This window comes from Bufo bufo, chromosome 1 (assembly GCF_905171765.1).
Source record: "Bufo bufo chromosome 1, aBufBuf1.1, whole genome shotgun sequence".
Lineage (NCBI taxonomy): Eukaryota > Metazoa > Chordata > Amphibia > Anura > Bufonidae > Bufo > Bufo bufo.
This window is the reverse complement of record NC_053389.1, coordinates 44,528,915-44,544,068: the sequence shown is the minus strand read 5'-3', so window position 1 is coordinate 44,544,068 and position 15,154 is coordinate 44,528,915. Positions and strand designations below refer to the sequence as shown.

The window sequence follows — 15,154 nt, the reverse complement described above, 5'->3', positions numbered from 1 at the left end:
ATGTATTGCTCAGTATCCATATATACCAATTATGATGCTATTCCATAATGAAGCAATTTAAAGCAGATCTAAGCAGTTCTGATACCTCATCAAACAATCCACTAAATGAAAATATCGGCAGACATTTAGTTAATTTGCAAATTTGCGTATCTCGGCCATGGATCCCATGTTTTTAAGAAAGAATCATGACTGTTTGATTGCCAGCTAGTCAGCTCCTCCATACGACAGATTTGGTGTGATTTTTGAAATCATTGTTTTACAGGAGGTGGTTTGGGTTGCAGCCATAACAGCGGGATTAAGCATTTAGCTGCTGCCAATAGGTCTACACTGCTGTGAAGGTATCGCCAATAGTACCGACTCTGCCGTCAGATTGATATTTGATGGATCAAGTGCACGTAGGTGCTGTTGTATTTCTGTCCAGAAGGAGCAGACCACCGGGCACGACCACCAGATATGGCTCAAGGTTCCAACTTGTAACTGGCATCGCCAACATTTATTTGAGATTGATAAACCCATTTGTTAAAGCAAGTCCGCGGTTTTGTACCATCTGGAACGAAGCTTATAGTGGTTTTCTTGTATCTTAATACACCTTGAAAAACCATGTGAGTGCATTAGTATAAATCTCAAATCTTCGTTGGATATTTTTATATCTAATTCTTTTTCCCAAGCTCTCAAGAACCGAGGAGGGTCTGCTGGTTTAGTAAGCGATAGGTGCGAGTATAGAGAAGATGGTTTTAGTTTTTTGCTCTTGTGGAGGAGAATTAATTGTTCAAACTATGACAGTGGTCTAATGACTTGATTGTGTGACAGAAATAATGTGCATATGGTTTTGAAGTGTTCCAGGTGTAGAAAGTTAATTTCAGATGACGTAATTAATGTTTGTAGTTTAGTGAGGTCTGGAATTTTATTGTCGGCTACATTTACGTCTTTTAATTGTGACCAAAATGATCTCATAATCATTTTGTCTTTTTTTAACTGCATGTGGGATCAAGCATGCCGGCGACATGTCCTTTAGAATTGTATTCTTTTGTTGGAGGGATTTCCAAACATGGACTTTGGCTTGTACCAGTGAGTGGAAGAGTGCCTGAATATCTTTATGATCTGGTAACCACAATATTTTTGAGTGTGTTGGACCCAAAACCCTCAGGTCTGATTTGTGGCATGGGTCTTTATCTTCGGGAGTGTTGACTGTGAGTTCCAACCATCTTTGCAAGTGAAGCGCTATGTAATATTGCTGAATGTCAGGGAGACCTAGCCCATCTCTTGACTTTTTGCGAGTTAGTATCTTATATGATAGTCTAGGTTTCCTTCCCTTCCACAGAAAAGAAGAGAAGTGTTTTCTCATGGTAGTGAAGAAAGTTTCAGGTAGATACATGGGTAACATCAGCAAATAGTAGAGTATTTGGGGAAGTACGTATGTTTGCAATAGGTTTTTCAATCCCATCCAGGACAGGTATGGAAAGTTGTATTCCCTGAGTAGCCTGGATATCTTAAGTGTCAGAGGGTGATAGTTAATTAAGTACAGATCCTCTAGCTTGTTTGGGATTTGCACTCCTGGGTATTTTATAGAATTCTCTGCCCAATGAAACGGGGAAATTTGGCCTAATAGGGTCGCCTGGGGTAGAGCAAGTGAGATATTTAGGGGGTCAGATTTAGAGTAGTTTATTTAGAAATTTGATATATTGCCATATTGTTGAAAAAGGTCTAATAATCTGGGTATTGCAGTGTTTGGGTTAATGATCAGTAATAAAAGGTCATCCGCGAAGGCTGATATGAGATGGGTATCTGAGTTTTAGAGACCCGATCATTATTATTTTCCCTTATAACATGGTTATAAGGGAAAATAATAGCATTCTTAATACAGAATGCATAGTACAATAGGGCTGGAGGGGTTAAAAAAAATTAAAAATAATCTAACTCGCCTTAATCCACTTGTTCACGCAGCCCGGCTTCTCTTCCGTCTTCATCTTTGCTGTGCACAGGAAAAGGACCTGTGGTGACGTCACTGCTGTCATCACATGGTCCGTCACATGATCCATCACCATGGTGATGGATCATGTGATGGACCATGTGATGAGCGCAGTGACATCATCAAAGGTCCTATTCCTCAAAGAAGAAGATAGAAGAGAAGCCGGGCTGCGCGAGCAAGTGGATTAAGGCGAGGTAAATTTTTTTAGCCCTTTATAACATCATCCTGTCTGAGCTTTTGAAGTAGTATTTCCATTGTCATTATAAATAGGGAGGGGGCACTTACGTTATATCAGTATCATGTCCTATCAAACGTCATCTTCCATAAGGCTATTCCCCGATCAGGACAAGCAGTAACACTGCACAGAGATGAAATAAGTTTTATTTTACACAATTTCTCTTTCTAAAAAGGCAGCCACTACAGCATAGGACGGGGGGGGGGGGGGGGGGGGGGGGCGCTGAGCGGGGGCGGGTCTGTCACTCTTTCTACATTACAGCAAAATAGTAAACAGCAAATATAACTTCAATGATGATTCCAATGACAAGAGCCGAGACATTCAGATTGAAGGTTGTGCGGGAATTTCTGGCTGCGGAGTCATGGTCGTGGGCATCAATGTCGCTTCTTGTCTGCAATAGATAAGCATAAGATATAATCATATAACAGATGGGGGGTAGAGTTGAGCAAACCACTGGAGATTTGGTTTGGTACAGGTTCACCAAATTTTTTAAAAAGTTTAGTTCGTTACCGAATCGATTTGGGCCAAATCAAAGTTGTTCCAATTGCCCTGAAAATTGGTATATAACCCCCTCTAGCCTCCTTAGGAAAACTTGCTTATTTTTTATACATTTTTTCTACCCCCTTCCTCCCCCTCTCCAAGCTCTGGAATGCAATGACAGCAATAGTAAATGATGTCTGAGTAAGTCATACATAGCTGTGAGTAAACGCATGTTTGACGGCGTTAACATACAGCGTGTTTAAAAACACACCGCGTCGGCACATGTGTTATGCTTTTTCATATTCCAAAGCTGCCCCCCTCATGCCCCTGCCTGGTGCTGCCTGAGGCGATCGCCTCACCTGGCCTCATTGGTGGTGCACCTCTGTGTAGAAGTGGAAGTCGTATCAGTGGTAGTGGAAGTAGAAGTAAGGCTTATTGCACACAAACTCTGTGGCCGTATTGCAGACCACATTTACTGATCCGCAATACACGGGCAGCGTTCCATGTGCATTCCGCATCACGGATGTGGACCCATTCACTTCAATGGGTCCGCAAATCCGGAGATGCGGAATGTTGCGGAACGGAAGCACAGAATGGAACCCTGCGGAAGCACTACGGAGTGCTTCCGTGGGGTTTCGTCCTGTACTTCCGTTTCGCAAAAAGATAGAACATGTCCTATCTTTTTGCGGAACGGCCGGATCGCGGACTCATTAAAGTGAATGAGTCCGCGATCCGCTGTGGCTGCCCCACGGTGGCCGTTCGTGCATTGCGGGCCGCAGCACGGCCACGGGGTGCACACATTCATGTGCAAGAGGCCTAAGTCCTTTGCGTTAATAGTGGGGGCACTAGGGGATCAGCAACAGGAGCAGCAATAGCTGAGGCAGCGGTGACAGCAGTAGCAGCCATATGGTACATGCTGGAAGGCAGACAGTAGCATGATGGAGGCAGCCTTGGGTAAGATAATGGTTGGCAGACCGCAGCAGTGGCCCGATATAGGTGGCATCAGCAGCCGTAAAGAACATGATGGTTGGTAGTTTGCAGCAGTGGCATGATGGAGGCAGCAGAAGCAATAGCCATACAGAACATGACGATTAGGCTGCAGCAGTGGCATGATAACGGCAGCGACATGATGAAGGCTACAGCAGCCGTACAGAACATGATGGTTGACATGAAGAAAGAGTTACTTTACAGTGATTCAAAGGGGCACACTTTTTTAATCTTCTCTCTGTTCGTTAAATTCCCTAGAAACTGCGCAGCCGGTACTTACTGGTTTGCTCATCCTTAGGCCCCTTTCACACGGGCGAGATTTCCATGCGGGTGCGATGCGTGAGGTGAACGCACTGAATCCGGACCCATTCATTTCTATGGGGCTGTGCACATGAGCGGTGATTTTCACGCATCACTTGTGCGTTGCTTGAAATTCGCAGCATGCTCCTCTTTGTGCGTTTTTCACGCAACACAGGCCCCATAGAAGTGAATGGGGCTGCGCGAAAATCGCAAGCATCCGCAAGCAAGTGTGGATGCGGTGCGATTTTCACGCACAGTTGCTAGGAGACGATCGGGATGGAGACCCGATCATTATTATTTTCCCTTATAACATGGTTATAAGGAAAAATAATAGCATTCTGAATACAGAATGCATAGTACAATAGGGCTGGAGGGGTTAAAAAAAATAAATAAAAAATTTAACTCACCTTAATCCACTTGTTCGCACAGCCGACATCTCCTTATGTCTCCTTCTTTGCTGTGCACAGGAAAAGGTGACCTGTGGTGACGTCACTGCGGTCATCACATGGTCCGTCACATGATCCATCACCATGGTGATGGATCATGTGATGGACCATGTGATGAGCGCAGCGACATCATCAAAGGTCCTATTCCTCAAAGAAGAAGACAGAAGAGAAGCCGGGCTGCGCGAGCAAGTGGATTAAGGTGAGTTAAATTTTTTATATATTTTTTTTAACCCCTCCAGCCCTATTGTACTATGCATTCTGTATTAAGAATGCTATTATATTCCCTTATAACCATTTTATAAGGGAAAATAATAAAATCTACAGAACACCGATCCCAAACCCGAACTTCTGTGAAGAAGTCCAGGTTCGGGTCTGGATACCAAACATGCCGATTTTTCTCACGCTCGTGCAAAACGCATTAAAACGCTTTACACGCACGTGAAAAAATCGCGCATTTTCCCGCAACGCACCCGCATCTTGTCCGGCCCTCACACGCGACGCCCGTGTGAAAGAGGCCTATGGGGCCAGGGCTGCGTGGAAAAAGCAGAATATAGAACATGCTGCGATTTTCACGCAATGCAAAACTGGTGCGTGAAAAACAACGCTCATGTGCACAGATCCATTGAAATGAACGGGTCAGGATTCAGTGCGGGTGCTATGTGTTTAAGTCTCGCATTAAACCCGCGCGGAAAACTCGCTCGTGTGAAAGAGACCTAAGCCCCTCACTCCTACAGACACACCCTGCTTCATGCTGCTGACTTTTAAATCACCACCGTGGACATGGGCCACCTGTGAAACCTGTAGTGGATTGTGGGGAATAAGCACCGCCAGCATTCAAAAGTGACCAAAACATCAGCCAGGAAGCATAGGAACTGAGAAGTGGTCTGTGGTTACCACCTGCAGAACCACTCCTCTATTGGGGGTGTCTTGCTAATTGCCTATAATTTCCACCTGTTGTCTATCCCATTTGCACAACAGCATGTGAAATTGATTGTCACTCAGTGTTGCTTCCTAAGTGGACAGTTTGATTTCACAGAAGTGTGATTGACTTGGAGCTACATTGTGTTGTTTAAGTGTTCCCTTTATTTTTTTGAGCAGTGTGTATATATATATATAATTTGTGGGAAAGGATTCAGTAAAAACTGTCATTTATACATTTCTAGCTATGGGTCCAGCGAGGAGGTGTTATCAGTGACTGACAGATGTCTCTGTTTACACACAATGCTACAGATAAGACCTCCCTCCTGTACCGATAGGTTTTCACAGGAGGTGGAAGAAGCAAAGATATAAATGTATAAATTACAGGTTTCAGTGAATCTTTTCCCAAAAAACTATATATCAATCTGTCAGCTCATCCTGCTCTATAACATGGTGCTTTCAGATCGCATTGCATTATGTAAAGACAGGTCATCTTTAAGGTTTTCTTCTGAGGTCAGATTTTTTTTTTGCGGGATCTGGACTGGACTCTGATGCCTTTCCCCCATATTTTATTTCTGGGAGCAGAGGGTCACACCAGCATGGACTGCAGTACAGACAAAGAGCGTCATAGAAGAGTGAGTATGGTGGCTTTACCTCTGTGGACCCATGTGTCTCCTTCTCTAATTAGAGGTAGGAGAGGACGAGGATGGATGGTAGATAGCGGTCACCAAACTGGGAAAATACTGTGCACTGGTTGAGAGCAGAAGCTCAGGGACCCCCTGATATCGTCAAGAGTGGCTGACTGTAAATGCACATTCCCAGTTACTGTAGGAATGGCAGCTCTGGAGCACAAACCGCTGGTTTAAAAAGTGAAATACAGGACAGACTAAGGCCTCACGCACATGGCCGTTGCCCAGCTGTGGCCATATTGCGGCCCGCAAACAGCGGGTCCGCAATATGCGGTCACCGGCCGTGTACTCCCCGCATCACGGAGGTGGACCCATTCACTTGAATTGGTCCGCAATCTGGAGCTGCGGTGAGGAACGGAGGCACGGAACCCACGGAAGCACTACAGAGTGCTTCCGTGGTCTTTCTGTCCGTGCCTCCGCACCGCAAAAATATAGAACATGTTCTATTTTTTTTTTGGTGCGGACGGATCAAGGACCCATTCAAGTTGAATGGGTCTCGATCCGTCCCGGCCGCTGCACGGACGTTGCCCGTTTGGCTCAGTTAAGTGCCAAATCCGTCCTTTTCGCTCTCCTGCTCCTATAACAGGAGAACGGAAAGGCTGAACGCTCATGTGAACTCAGCATAATGGAATCGGAAGACTCTCACACGGGAGACTACAGGAAGTTATTTGTGCGGAGTGTCCTGAGTTTCCAAGTGAGAGGAAACATTTCTATATGGAAACTCAGCTGTGAGAGTTAATTATTGATAGGAAACAAACATTTAAGCCTAATGTATTATGAATCTCATTATTATGGTCAAATGAATAAATTGAAAAAAACTAACAAAAAGCAAATGTAACAAAAGCTGAGAGGCCACAAGTAATGACTGCCAATACTGGGTCAACAGAAGAAGATATGACTGAGCTTTCTATTAAATCGGATTCTCTATTATGTGGAGAGTTACATCCCTGTCTTTTCTCTGTTCCATCTGTGCATGAGTGGACAATGCAGACATACAGTGGATTAGTTAGTTATTTGTAATCCAGACTCATGGCCTCATAAAAGCGCCCCTACATAACTTAGTTGCATCAAGCGCCAGCGGACACGTACTAAGATTGGCGTCTAAATCGCCGGTCTTAGTAAATGTCCCCCAAAGTATTTTCCTCTCACTGAGCGCACTGTGCAAAATTTTGGCCTATATGACATCCCAAAGTATTGAATTGAAATCTGAATTAACCCCTTAAATAATGGACCCATTTTTGGTTTTGCATTTTCGTTTTTCCTCCCTACGTTCCAATAGCCATAACCTTTTTAATTTTGTGTTCATAAAGCCATATGAGAGCACCATTTAATTTACCATGTCTGTTATTGAAAACAGGGAAAAAAATTATTTGTGGGGTTAAAGTGAATTAAAAAAAAAAACACAACTCCGCCAAGGTTTTTGAGGTTTTGACATCACACTGCTCACTGTGCCCTAAAATTGACATGACGTCCTTATTCTGTGGCTTAATACGAATATGACGATACCAAACTTGTATAGGTTTCTGAAAGAATCAAAATTTTCTGTGTATCACCATTTTCTGACAGCCATAACTTTTTTATTTTTTATTTTTTTTTACTTCCATCCCATTGTTTTTTGTGGGATGAACTGTAGTTTTTATTGGTATAATTTTTATGGTAGTTATGACCTTTTGATCACTTTTATTCAATTTATTTTGGGAGGTAGTTGACAAAAAAATGGTGAATTGTGTGTTTTTCACTTTTTTTGTTATGGCGTTCCAAGGAATTATTCTGATTGCCTTATTGGAGTCGGGAAGGAATTTTTTCCCCCCTCAAGTGGGGAAAATTGGCTTGTACCTCAGTTTTTTTTTTCCTTCCTCTGGATCAACTTGCAGGATAACAGGCTGAACTGGATGGATAGAGGGCTTTTTTTGGCCTTATACTGTATACTATGTTACTATGTTCACTGCACAGGAATTTTTACAAATATTTTCAAAGTTCAGAAATTTTTGGATGCAGCGATACCAGATATGTGTATTTTTTATTAATATATTTTTATATGTAAAATTGGGAAACGGGGTGCTTTAAACGTTTAATGTTATGTTTTTTGTTATTTTTACTTTTTTTCTATACTTGCTAATTAGTGTATTCAAGGACCCAGGCATCCATATGGGTTAATATACCTTTAGCAAGGGCGTTATAAGGACAGGCAGTCGAGGCAAGTGGACAGAGTGCTCCTACCATTCAGGTGCATCTCTGGGCTGAGGATATTCTGAGGGACACCCTAGGGACAGACATTAGGAACCCATACGTGTTGCCCCTATCTCCTTCCGTCAGCATCAGTCCTCTGCCTGGTCCTTAGTAGCTCTTTTCTGTGTTTGTCCATGTCTATATTGGTCCCCCTGTTAGGGACCTTGATTTAATTATTTTCAATAAAAGTTATGTTTTAGGTAGTTGGTTTCAGTGATAGCAATTTTGACTCTACAACTACCCTTTGATTATTTTTCCCTTGACGAAAAAAATTGTTTCCATGGCTGGTTTTCTATCAGGTACATTGTTTACAGAGGATCTTATAAAAGAAGCACGAGACATTTTTTCGGACAAGGAGTTGCCCAGCCTTTCAAACTCACTGACTTGTAAGCTCACGTTCACTGACTTATATGATGAATATAAAAATAATATCAAATCCTGGTGGGAGATAAAGTCTATAGAAAGCTACTTGGAACATAAAATTATCCCGAGAGGGTTACGTATTGGCATCACCCCTGCTGAGCGGATACGTTCATCTGGGCTACTGACACAGTGGGAACAGGAACTGACCAATAGCTCTCTTAAGTTAATGAATATACTCCTGACCGAAGAACGGATATACTTTGAAAAATCCTCAGAAAAACATAAAGGCCTTGTTGAGTTGGCTGTGTCTTTTAAAACTGACCCTGAGTTCAACAGGAGGGAATCTTCTCTACAAACGGCAGTAGAAAGATTCCAGGGGCAAATAAAAGAGAGGAAGCACAGACAATTCAACAAGGACCTAAAAGAATTCAAGGAAAACAGGGCATACCAATTTGATAGTAAGCCCCAGCCTCCCTCAGAAACGGACATCTCCTCCTCAGAGCAGGAATTCTCGGATTCCGAACCCCTCTACACTAGGGGGAGAAACAACTATAGATGAGGTCAGAGAGGAGGGGGTAGAGGACGTTACAACAACAGAAGATGGCCGAGATCAAATGGCCAAAGAGGGAGAGGTGGCGACTACCCTTCTCCATCTCCCTCTTCCTCCTCCTCTTCTGTCCCCAACCCCATTCCCTCAACTCAGGGGGATTTTTTAGCCAGGGGTGGGCCGTATCAACTCTGAGACCGTACGTAACCAGGGTGACTGCAGAGGAGAATGACCAGTTGCAGATCATTAACTTATCCTCACGTATGCTCAGTAATGCGGAGGAGACTCTTTTCAAGAGGGGATTGTCCTTTGTCCCCACGACTAGGTTTAACCCATTTGTGTGGACTAAGGACCTTCACCTCTTTTCAAGGAAATTGAAATGGCACAAGTTCATGAAGAACAACAATAGAATTACCTGTGAACAATTGGGCTCGCAAGAAAGTGAGTTTGCGGATTTTAGAGTATTCTGTGATTTACTTGAAGAGGGCTCCTGTGTACCAGGCCAGGGTCCCTTCACGGACCTTCGCCCCAAAAGTAAGAAATTACCCCCTCCCATGAACTACGACCACATAGATATCTTCCTCCAAATGGTTACCGAAGAGATAGAGAAATTATCTCTCACTACACCCTATTTTCATAATCTCTCCGGCCCTGAAACCGAGGCCCTTCTGAGCCTTGAGAAGGATACCTCAATAGTGGTCAAACCCGCTGATAAAGGCGGTAACCTCGTGCTCATGGGACACTTACAATATAAACAGATGTGTGAACGTCTGTTAAATGACAGACATTGCTACCGAGTGCTGCCTTCAGACCCTACAGACATCTTCACGAGGGAGCTTACGTCCATATTGAATGATGGACTCTCCAAAAAAGTCATTAATGACACGGAATATCGCTTTCTGTTACCGAGCACACCCCAGACAGCTACCTTCTACGGACTACCTAAAATACATAAGGGCATTTCACCTCTTAAGGGTCGCCCTATAGTGTCTGGGATGGGTTCGATCACACAAAATAGCGGTATTTACATTGATCAGGTGCTAAAGGGCTTTGTATCCGCTCTCCCGTCCTACACAAGGGATACCATGGATTTTTTACGGAAAATCGAGACTATTAACATCGAAACTTCGTGCTCACTTGCGAGCATAGATGTTGAGTCCCTCTATAGCTCCATTCCTCATGTTAAGGGTCTGATGGCGGCAACCAAATTTCTTAAAACTAGGGCAGTCTGTCACAGTTCGCACAATGCATTTGTGGTGACCCTCCTCGAGTTCGTTTTAACTCATAATTTCTTTCTCTTTGATGCGCAGTTCTTCCACCAGCTCAGGGGGACCGCAATGGGGAGCCCATGTGCCTCTACCTATGCTAACCTCCTCCTGGGCTGGTGGGAAGATAGAGTGGTCTTCCCTGACATACAAACCTGGTGGGTGACAAGATTGTCTTCTGGACACGCTATATTGATGATGTTTTTATTATCTGGAATGGAGGTGCCGATGAGTTTGAACTATTTGTTAAAACTCTGAATACAAATGAGTTGGGACTCTTCTTCACGTTTGAATTCCACCCAGAGTCTTTGACATTTCTTGACATCAGGGTCACCAAAGTCGGGGACAAGCTTGTCACCTCCACCTTCAGGAAGACCACAGCCACAAAGAGCCTACTTCACTGGGACAGCCATCACCCAACGAATTTGAAAAGAGGTATCCCGCGTGGTCAGTACCTGCGAATGAGGAGAAATTGTTCGTACCCAGAGAACTTCTACCATGAATCGAGGAAATTACAAAATCGTTTCAGAACGAGGGGCTATCCATAACACGTCCTGAGAAACGCATTTCAAAATGTGGTCTCTTGTGAGCGCAATACCCTTTTGGTACCGAGGGAACCTAGGGGGAAAGATGGCGATATCATCAGAATTATCTCCACCTTTGACACCAGGAACCAGGAGATCAGGGATATTATTAGCAAGTACTGGCCTATCCTCCTGATGGACCCTGGTGTGGCAGATATACTCCCCTCCCGCCCCAGTATTACCTTCAGATGGGGTAGATGCCTTCGTGACCGCCTAGTCCATAGCCACTATTCGGGACCAGCCCCAGAAGGCACGTGGCTAGACCGAAAACCACTGGGCACGTTCCGGTGCGGGGCATGTATGGCATGCAGCTATTTGAAAAACACTAAAACTAACACCTGCTCGGTCACTAGTAAGAACTATGTTATCAGAGACTTCATTAATTGCAGAAGTAAGGGGATGGTCTATCTCGCCCAAGGGACTACGTGGGAAAAACATTTAGGGAATTCCGGAGACGTATCTTAGAACATATTAATGACATTAAAAAGAAAAAGGACACCCCTATAGCAAACCATATATGGGAATTCCATAATGGTGACCCGAGATCACTAAAATTTTCAGCCCTGGAAGTGATAAGACCATCTCCCAGGAAGGGTGATTGGGACCGCAGGATCCTTCAAAAGGAAACTGAGTGGATCTATCGGTTCCGTTCGCAATCACCAGGAGGTCTGAATGAAAAACTAACATTCTCATGCTTTCTGTGATTCACTATACTCTCTGATCCAATGAGGTAACTCCTAGTATTCGGAACCTTGATCCTCTTTTATTTATTGATAGAATTCTATATCGACACATGAAGTGTCAGTTTATTATTGTAGGGTTAGCCTTGTATCTGAGCACCCAGCTTTCCATTTATTATGGTATCTTTTTCATGGTAAATACAGTGTTTGTGGTTTCCAGCACACTTAAAAGCATGATACCCCTATGGTGCCACCGCAACTAGAATCTTACTGTTGCAGCTGTCCATGATCGACTTGTTGGGACACTGAGTTAGCACCAATAGGGCAAATATGAGGTCCATCCCAGCCCCTGATCCTGATTGAGTAGAGCAAGATGTGGGATATTCCCTTGTAAGGTGGCATGCATGCGTCCTATAATACATGTCTGGCCCTGTCAGCACAGTCACGTCATGTGCACTGGGAGGCAGGCAACTCATTATGGTGTTGAGCCGCACGGTGGAATGCACGGCCATCCTAACACGCCCCCTGTGTGTTGATGGGCGGTTACATTGTCTAACCAGTGATTTGTATGGCCTCTCCATATCCACGATTTAGAACGCACGGCCATCTTGCAGATAGGCATGCGTTCCTGCAGCTAGACTTTATGTATATAGGCCGCCTGTTGTCATGCATTACAAGATCCATGGAGGCTTGCGAGTCCAGAGGCTGTGAACTGCCATGAGGTATCTGCACTCCGTAACAGCTGTGAGGGGCGGTGTCATCACTGAGCTGTGGTGGAACGCACGGCCATCTTGACACGCCCCCTGCGACCCGGCACGTGCGCTCCCTAATGACGTGTATGGCCCTAGATCTACCACCGGATCTTGCTGGAACGCACGGCCATCTTGCTGGTTGGCGTGCGTTCCACCTATCAGACACACAACGATATCCCCCTCTACATATAGGCAGTATCTCACTGCCTGAGTGTATACTGTGACCCCAACAGCTACCCATGCACCTGGGAGCTGTAGGAATTAAATATATAGCATAATCCGATTCTAGGATGATGGGCCAATTAACATATGTTTGAGCCAGGTCACATGATAGGCTGTACAGCTCAGGATAGGCTAACAGCATCAAGGACCGCCCCAGATGGGGTTTAAAAGTAAGTGTGCTTGAATGAATTAGTTGGAGCCTCATCTTTTTTGCCCCCTGGAGCCCCTCAAGCCAGGCACCATCGGTCTGTGAGTGGATTTGGAAGTTCATCGCCAGATAAGTATCAAACTGGTTTTCTGTTACTTAAGCCTAGTGGTTACACGTATATTTTGAGTTCCCTCACTGACTAGTGCTGGCTTGAGGGCTCTCCAGTTTTTTGGTTTTGTTTTTGTTTTGCATTTGGTGTGTATCTGTGACACACATTTCTATACTTGTGTCCCCTGACGAACCTTTAGAATTTTAAGGGGAAACGCGTCGGGACGAGTAATGTGATATCAAGTTTTGTATGTGTATGTCATTTAGTAATTAGGAAAGAAAACAAGGCTAGCACAAATAATGATGAATGTAAACTTTATTATAGTCTCAACAAGAGACAAAATGTTTTAAAATACACATAAAAAACAACAATACAATGGTGAATGGAGAGCACTCAGAATAATGGTGCACCACAGGATAACAAAACGTATCAAGGCTAGAAAGATAATATAAATATCCTAAAATATATATATGGCCCAAGCCAGATATCAAATATATAGAGGACTAGACAAAGCTATCAAGACTAAATCAGAATAAAATACAGTACATACCAAGATATAAAGTGCATAGTGCAAATATGACGAGGTGCATAAGTATATTACATTGGATCAGCCATAAGGAAAGCCATAAAGTAAATACCTGAGTGGTGAACCCCAGGGGCTCTGTTGGTTCACCACTCAGGTATTTACTTTATGGCTTTCCTTATGGCTGATCCAATGTAATATACTTATGCACCTCGTCATATTTGCACTATGCACTTTATATCTTGGTATGTACTGTATTTTTTTCTGATTTAGTCTTGATAGCTTTGGCTAGTCCTCTATATATTTGATATCTGGCTTGGGCCATATATATATTTTAGGATATTTATATTATCTTTCTAGCCTTGATACATTTTGTTATCCTGTGGTGCACCATTAGGCCTATTGCACACGGCCGTATGGCTTTTTCAGTGTTTTGTGGTCCGTTTTTCACAGATCCGTTGTTCAGTTTTTTGTTTCCGTTGCGTTTCCGTTTTTCCGTTGCGTTTTTCCGTTGCGTTTTTCCGTATGGCATATACAGTATACAGTAATTACATAGATAAAATTGGGCTGGGCATAACATTTTCAATAGATGGTTCAGCAAAAAACGGAACGGAAACGGAAGACATACGGATGCATTTCCGTATGTGTTCCGTTTTTTTGCGGACCCATTGACTTGAATGGAGCCACGGAACGTGATTTGCGGGCAATAATAGGACATGTTCTATGTTAAAACGGAACGGAAAAACGGAAATACGGAAACGGAATGCATACGGAGTACATTCCGTTTTTTTTTGCGGAACCATTGAAATTAATGGTTCCGTATACGGACCGTATACGGAACGCAAAAAACGGCCAGTAAACGGGAAAAAAAAACGGCCGTGTGCAGGAGGCCTAATTCTGAGTGCTCTCCATTCACCATTGTATTGTTGTTTTTTATGTGTATTTTAAAACATTTTGTCTCTTGTTGAGACTATAATAAAGTTTACATTCATCATTATTTGTGCTAGCCTTGTTTTCTTTTTTGGTGTTCTACCCTACGTGCAGGCTGAGCACGTGCACTCACATTCTTTGTGAGTCATTTTCTATTGGTGGTATCATTTAGTAATTAGTGTATTCAAGGACCCAGGCATCCATATGGGTTAATATACCTTTAGCAAGAGCGTTATAAGGACAGGCAGTCGAGGCACGTGGACAGAGTGCTCCTACTATCCAGGTGTATCTCTGGGCTGAGGATATTCTGAGGGACACCCTAGGGAAAGCCCATACGTGTTGCCCCTAACTCCTTCCGTCAGCATCAGTCCTCTGCCTGGTCCTTAGCAGCTCTTTTCTGTGTTTGTCCATGTCTATATTGGTCCCCCTGTTAGGGACCTTGATTTAATTATTTTCAAAGGATCTGTGGATGACACTGATGGGGGATCTTTGGATGACACTGATGGGGGATCTGTGGATGACACTAATGGGGGATCTGTGGATGACACTTATGGGGGATCTGTGGATGACACTTATGGGGGATCTGTGGATGACACTTATGGGGGATCTGTGGATGACACTTATGGGGGATCTGTGGATGACACTTATGGGGGATCTGTGGATGACACTTATGGGGGATCTGTGGATGACACTTATGGGGGATCTGTGGATGACACTTATGGGGGATCTGTGGATGACACTTATGGGGGATCTGTGGATGACACTTATGGGGGATCTG

At 43.8% G+C, this 15,154-nt stretch overlaps 1 protein-coding gene across 1 annotated transcript in view; it reads right to left on the bottom strand.

Annotated features, from left to right (window-relative positions):
• Positions 1-2,181: 2,181 nt before the first annotated feature.
• Positions 2,182-15,154, bottom strand: part of LOC120993928 (trafficking regulator of GLUT4 1-like) — a 32,259-nt gene continuing 19,286 nt past the window's right edge. Inside the window, exon 2 of the mRNA XM_040422393.1 lies at positions 2,182-2,595. Within this exon, the coding sequence (XP_040278327.1) occupies positions 2,455-2,595 (141 nt within the window). The 3' untranslated portion in view covers positions 2,182-2,454. The remainder of the gene's footprint in view (positions 2,596-15,154) is intronic.